Source organism: Carya illinoinensis, chromosome 12 (assembly GCF_018687715.1).
Source record: "Carya illinoinensis cultivar Pawnee chromosome 12, C.illinoinensisPawnee_v1, whole genome shotgun sequence".
In the NCBI taxonomy this organism is placed as follows: Eukaryota; Viridiplantae; Streptophyta; class Magnoliopsida; order Fagales; family Juglandaceae; genus Carya; species Carya illinoinensis.
In genome coordinates this window covers 15,022,572-15,029,898 of record NC_056763.1, presented here as the reverse complement: position 1 = coordinate 15,029,898, position 7,327 = coordinate 15,022,572, and the positions used below count along the sequence as shown (strand labels likewise).

The 7,327-nt window shown below is 38.6% G+C and overlaps 1 protein-coding gene and 1 long non-coding RNA gene across 3 annotated transcripts; both read right to left on the bottom strand.

Moving 5' to 3' along the window:
* Positions 1-438: 438 nt before the first annotated feature.
* LOC122290297 lies at positions 439-5,250 on the bottom strand. Of its 2 annotated transcripts, none has more exons than XR_006236349.1 (4): positions 4,849-5,249; positions 4,588-4,733; positions 3,237-3,296; positions 439-2,018 (listed from the first exon to the last, which is right to left on the bottom strand). It is a non-coding gene; the product is annotated as an uncharacterized LOC122290297 (long non-coding RNA). The 2 variants fall into 2 exon arrangements; XR_006236350.1 differs by lacking the exon at positions 439-2,018 and adding an exon at positions 2,856-3,111 and having other exon boundaries at positions 4,849-5,250.
* Positions 5,251-6,139: 889 nt separating this feature from the next.
* LOC122290296 (RING-H2 finger protein ATL32-like) lies at positions 6,140-7,064 on the bottom strand. Its single transcript, XM_043097928.1, has one exon. It carries the CDS (start codon positions 6,951-6,953, stop codon positions 6,312-6,314), a length of 642 nt encoding a protein of 213 aa, XP_042953862.1. The 5' UTR covers positions 6,954-7,064; the 3' UTR covers positions 6,140-6,311.
* Positions 7,065-7,327: the final 263 nt, after the last annotated feature.

Genomic DNA, 7,327 nt, shown 5'->3' with positions numbered 1-7,327 from the left:
TCCTTTCTTAAGAACCCGCCGACTGCGATAGGGAGTAGTCGTTGCAAGAACACATGATTATCATGGTTTTTCAACCCAAATATTTTGCAATCACATATAGAAACACAGCGGTTAATATTGGCAGCAAACCCATCTAGGAATTTGACCTCTGACAACCACTCACAAAATTTATGCCTTTCATCTCCATGTAATGTGTACAATGCATTTGGCATTGTCAACCGATCACCATCACGCTTAAGATGTAATTCTTTTTTGATACCCAAAATCTCCAGGTCACGCTATGTGTTGACATTATCTTTTGTTTTTTCGGCAATGTTCATCAAGGTTCCGAGGATGTTATCGGAAATGTTCTTCTCAATATGCATAACATCTAGATTGTGACGTAACATTAGTGTTGCCCAATAAGGTAAATTGAAGAATATGCTACACTTCGTCCAGTTCAACTCTTCAACAGTGCGTTTTCTCTTCCTATGAACTTTTTCAAATTGCACATTCTCGAGCAGTTCTAGCTAACTAAGGATATCTGAGTCAACTAAAGATGGTGGGCCGACTCTGTGATCTTCTTTACCATTGAACAAATTCTTTCTCGATCTCCAAATATGGTCAAGCGATAAGAAACGACGGTGTCCCATATAACTATGCTTTTGGCCATATTTCAACCAAATGGCCTCTGTACCAACATTGCATGATGGACATGCTAGTTTTCCTTTAGTTGACCAACTAGACAGATTTTCATAGGCTGAAAATTCATTGATTGTCTACAATAAAGCAACATGCAACACGAATGTCTCTGATGTGGATGCATCATATTTAGGTACCCCATGTTCCCATAGTTCAACTAACTCATCGAGCAAAAGCTGCAAGTAAACGTCAATGTCATTCCCCAATGATTTCGGCCTAGGAATAATGAGGGATGTAATGAAGAATTGGTCTTTCATGCATAACCATGGAGGCAAGTTATACGGTACGAGGATCACTAGCCAGATGCTATAAGGTTTCGTCATATTATTGAACGGCTTGAAGCCATCACTTGCCAATCCTAGCCTAGCATAACGAGCATCCTCTGCAAACCAACTATGGTCTGTATCAAACTTCTTCCAAGACTTAGAGTCAGCTGGGTGCCTCAAGCTAGTTTCATCTGCTACTCATTTTTCTTTATGCCACTCATGTCACTTGCTACCTGTGCAGACACATATAGCCGCTGTAATCTTGGCGTCAAAGGGAAATGACGCAAAACCTTTTGAGGGATGACTCGTGTCCCATGTGTACTTGAAACCCACCTCGAAGCCCCACAGCTAGAGCACTCATTCTTCTCGGCATTGTCCTTCCAAAATAATATGCAGTCATTGGGGCATGCATGTATCTTCTGGTACTTGAAGCCCAAGCCTCGTTCCAGTGACCTTGACTCCTCATATGACTATGGCAATAATCAATAATACATTAGGACAGGCAGACCACAACAATATAAGCAGCATGTTGAATGACTTTATTGACCAATGGCCAATGGTTTTAATATGTAGCAACTTGACAACAAATGAGAGTTTTGAAAATTTAGTACAGCCTAGAAAAAGTGGTTGTTGGGCATCATCCAATAATTGGGAAAAAGATGACAGTGATATCTCTTCAGGTATGGATGGGTTAGTTGGCAATGGAGTGCTATCTTGCTCCTCATCAAAGAGTGCACTCGCCCATTTGTCATCTAGCATATGCTCCATGTCATCAATGTAGTCGTTGTCATGACTATGCTCCAATTGAATATTCTCTTCATTGCAACTATGTGTTTCCTCCTCCCCATGATATATCCATTTGGTGTAAGTTGGATTAATCCCATTGATAAACAAGTGACTCTCCACTTTAGGTATAGGCCTGAAGAGATTATTACAACAGATATGGCATGGACACTGAATACAGTCACGCCCCACAGCAAGGCTTCGTACTGTGGTGAGAAATTAGTTGACCCCTTTGGCATATGCGGGTGATCAAACTCAATCAGTCAAACTCATCCAATTTTTGTCCATCTATAGAGGATTATAAGACATTGTTAGTTTAGTTGCAATGCCAACTAGTTAGATAGAGTCAAATAGATAGTATTAATTTGATTTGGCAAGAGATTTCCTAGATTATATTTTGACTACTTGTTAGGCATTTCATGTATGGTATTCTTCCTTTTGTTAACATTCATATGGTTACACATGGTCCCTAACGATTAAGAATTGGATTAAACCATGCAAGTTTGGGACTTTCACCTTTCCTCAATCGTACTAGACTTTGAGAAACATTTCAGTCCTTAGTAGGCTATTAATAATGCAACACGAACTTGTGGATTTGCAATATTAGGGTTTACAAGATATGTTAACCCCAACAAGCCTAGTGCAGTAGGTTGTTTTCTCAGTAGGACCAAAGGTAATTTGCAATTCTAACAGGGGTACAGGGAGAAAGTGCAAGGGTAGCCCAACGACCATCAAGTCATGCAAGCATTTCAGAGGAAAAATTAAAAAATGTTATAGGGTAAATGGACTAGCCCTACCATTGTTCAGGTTAATTTATATCTACCATTAGCCTAAGGGTTGAGAGAGATTTCCTGGATAAGAAAATAAACTTTTGTTGGTCTAAGATATATTTATTAGGGGTTTGTGTATAATATTAACACAATAACAGTACATTCATTAGAGACAAAGCAACTATATGTCAGTTGCTAGCAATGCCAACGTGTCACGGTGGACTTAATAATTGAGTGATATAAGTATTTCCCCATTGATGAAAACTGCCTACATTTAACCCCAACAGAAACTAGATGTATGAAAACCCCTTCAGAATGCTATATTACACTACCCATGTGGGGTTTTAACAATCAGGTGGAGAACTTGGGATTTTGCTGTATTAATTAGGGCCCATGAGAAAAAAAGAAGAGGAAAATCTAGGTAAATGTTTTTGAGGATAACACGAAACAGAAATTAGTTTCAGCTAGATAGGTTTTACCTACATTAATATCCAAAAAATATGTTGAGTGCAAGAGCATTTCAGGATATAAAAGTGAATATCATTTGCATCCACAGTAGTCCAAAGGATCCAGGTGAAAGGGAAAAAATAACGTTCCAACAGAAACCTTAACTGCAGTAAAATAGAAGGAAAGCAGGTGTCTAATAGAAAGTTTAATAGACATTGATAAGTATGTGTGAATGAAAGTTCAAAAATTAACAAACTAAAACCAATCGTGTCATAAGCTATCTACTTACAAGTCTTATTTCCTCAATCAGCATAATCATGTAGCTTATTTGTTCTGCTCCTTATCAAACCTGGGGACATAGAAAGGCATCAAGGTCAAATTGATGACAACTTTAGCAACTAAAAAACCAAAGCCTATAGGCCTTGCACAGGGGAATGTATGTACCGAATAAGGTTTTTTTTAGCATTATTTTTTTATCAATTACCAACAACATAAATTTATTATTCCAACGTTATCATGCAGTGGTACTACTACTGCCCTTTAAACCTTGATTTTGCGCATGCATACATGCAAGGAGGTAGACATATGTGAGAACTATGACCAGGATGAAGTAGTAGTAATTGGTCCAAGTCAAGAGAAAAAAGGATAAGGGAAAACTTCAAAGTCAAGGAGCATAAAGATAAGGGCAAACTCCCAAGTCAAGATACAAAAATAAGATACAAAAATAAAATAAAAAAGATATATGGGCCTACGATTGAGAAGAGAAGGGCTTGCTTGCATCTGAATGAAAACTTGATGTATTGACTTGCAACGGCAAGCTAAACATCATTGGCATACCTTTTTATGGATATGATAAGCCAATGGTTTTCATGAATGTGTGAGAAGTTGTTGAATAAGGATATAATAAACACATACTACGCTGCCTTCCACACAAAAAAGTTTCTAGAATAGAGATTCAAGCCTTAGTGCTATATGTTGCCCTCACCATTCTAGGGTGTTAAGCATATACAGGGACATGGAACTTTCTTTGTTTTCCATATGTAAATATATATGATGTATTTAGTGTGACAAGGTTGAACAGGCTGGTTAATTATAAAGTACTGTTAGGTTGTTGCAAGACATATGGAATCATAAGCATCACATGGTGCATTCATATTTAAACTTTAGCCCCTCTACTTAATGGGGCGTGCTAACAGATGCATACCAAATAGGGGCATGCTAACAGATACCACTCACCGATACCATTCATACTTATATATAGCATGCATATACTAAATCTTATCAATGCTAATTTCTTTTCTCACACTTGCAACTACGTGGTGCACAGTTTATCAAAGTGCCAAAAGCAAGGGGAACATTTTCTTGATGAAAGAAAAAACATAACAAAGAAAATTACTGAATCTGTTTCAAGAATATATGTGTATACACATGATGACAGAAGTATATATATAACAAAATACAGGGAAAACCTTAATTTATATCAAAGAAGGACAACAAGAACTCATGTAGTGCTGAAAAGAGAGAGGAAGGTGAGTGAATAAAAGGGAAAAGATCAAAGAAATAAAAGCTAAGCCTTGGGGGGAGTATCGGCAATATATTGGATGTAAAAATTCAGTGTTGAATTTTCGGGAAAAAAATACTTCAATGCAGGATTAGTCATGTGGGGCTTTCTCGCTCCTCCCAGAAATCGAGCTCTACTTTCCATCTACACGAATGGTGGGATTCTTCCGAACCAGTCTTGGCATCCACAATATTTGAAGGATAGCTATGCCGAATATAGTATCTCCTTTAGAAAAAACAACAATTTTCATAAAACAAGCCATAAACCCTACAAAAAATATAGCAGATTGAAGACAATGGAAGGACTTAAGGAGATAGGGCTCTTTCAATCTAACGGTTACCTTATGATTTCAGGAATATTTCTTCAGGCTTTAAAAATGGTAGAAGGCGTCTTCGATTTGGGAAGGGAGCATTGAAAGGTCATGGGAGAGGGAGGAAGATGATGGTGGGCAGCAACGGGAGATTGAGCAGTGCAGGAAATCGTGAGGGGAGAAACAAGCTATGCGATGTTTCTTCGAAAAACAAACTTAAGATTTGTAAGTTCTATTGTGGCATTTATTCAAAAATCGCCTTAATAATTCTCTATCATTCAAATAATTGTCGGCACAAAAGAAGTTTCTCTACTGCGACAACAAAATTGATGTAATAGGCAAATATGTCATCGCAATAAACATTATCACTGTTCACTCGCGCAAATATTACGTTTGAGCAGTATATTCAACAGCGACGATACAAATGGATGCAAAAAAGGACTATTAGCATCCAATTCTTTTGCAAGAATTGCCAAAACGCCTCTTAAAGCCTTATTCCTTATAGTGTAACCCAGTCTTGAACCCAGATAGGCATGTGCATGAAAATCAAATAACCGTCTGATCCGAATGACCCGACCCGATCCACTCGTCATCTCATCTATTAAGGCGTCGCCGTAGGAGCTCTCCAAGAAAAGCAACTCTATGGGGTTCTCCAAGTTGCGGAGGTTCCCAAACTGCCACGACAGATTGGTCCTGCGAAGCAAAAGCGACAGCCACGACGCATTCATGTTTCTGAACCATCCATCCGACAGGCCAGGTTTAGTCTTTGTCTTGTCGGAAATAACCCAACTTGTTTGGCCACTTGAGAAAATTATATTAGAGTTCTATGTGTTTATGGTTTTGGAGTATTTTTAAGACTATGATAAGGCTTGACCACTTCTACTCGGAGGAGACAGAGTGTTTGTACAGCCATAGTTTTTCTTGTTGGATGGAACCTTTGTGATAGGATGAAAACGGGTTAGCCCGATCCGATTTAGTCGGGTCGATTTAAACCTGTCCAAAGATCAATGCGGGTCGGGTCGAGCCAAAAAAAACCGATTGGAATGGTCAGGTTGCAGGCCTGAACCCAAATAATCAAATTCCGGGCTCATAACAAATCTAGACCTATAATCGTATAATGAAACCTGAATTCAAACCTGGTTATACCCGGACCAAAATCTGGCCCGGGTTTGAAATCTAGGTTCTGGGCTAGGTATACCCAGGTACTCGATCCGAAATCAAAATGAACAATCTTATGCAAAAGTCAAAGAAACAATAACAATTGATCCTCATAGCCAAAGGTTGGAACAAAATTGAATATAAAATGCATGAAAACTTAACAAAACAAAAAAACAATTTGAAATGAATGAAAATAATTTGTTCAAAATTAAACGTGTACAAATTCTGTGGAAGATTATAATAATTTATAGTGAATCTTATTTTTTTTATTTCAAAGATTCTACCCAAAACTTGTACCCTAAACTTATATACAACTTATATACGGAGTTAAGTAATCAAAGTCGTTCCATTGGCATTGGGTATCGGCATAGAGGACAAAGGTGACTACTCAGCAACCACTTGACAATGCAATCTCCATGAAAGAGATGGGAGCAAGGCATGCGAGTGACTTCCACCCCATCCTCATAATCTGCCAAGCACACCATACAGTTCTCTCCCCTCCCTTCTTCAAGGGTTACCTTCTCCAACGCCTCGATAGAAGGTCTGGTCGCCGCCATGGTATACAGCTCAGAGTCGGAATCGGACTCGTATGATGACTCGGAATCGGAATCGGAATCTGCACAAACCTCCAGTTTTAAGACCGTCGTTATGTCCATTAAGGCCACAAAAATGGAATACCGTGTAAAGCCTTCAGCGAATCGGAGTTGAAGCACCATTAATATAGCTGACCATAGCCAATCTATATGCTGATACTTGAGACCCATCATATAAAGAATAGAGCGCAGACGAAAACCATTGTCGTTCAACAGTGGGGCATCTACGGGAGCAGACATGGTTCCCGACTGTAATGGAAAGTTTTCAAGCCCGGAAAATCCGATTGGAATGTCTTCGGGTGGATTCAACTGCAAGAGCTCGTTCATCATGGGTTGTCTTGATAGCCAAAATCTGTACCTGAAAGAAAAGCTACTGCTCGACATGTTTGTTTCACGCACTTGGGGTTGTAACGGGATTAACGTAAGAGGGCGGTTTGCACTTTCTTTCTTTCTTCTTTCTTTTCTCCACAACGTAATATATACAGAGTTGCCTCGGACCGATTTATTTCCCATGTTTATCCGGTTTTCATCAGAATCAGTATTGGAATTGGAATAGGGCTTTCTCTCGTTTAAGATAATAAAAAAGAAACCAACTTTTAAAACACCTTTACACTGTTAAATCCAGACGAAGCTCCATCTCCTACAACGCAGAAAGCAGATTTTTTTCAAGTTTTTCTCTCTTTGATTCGCTTTTATCCGAAATTCAAGTTTAATTTTTCTTTTTTTCTCTTTTTATTTTCTGAAATATTGTGTGCAGT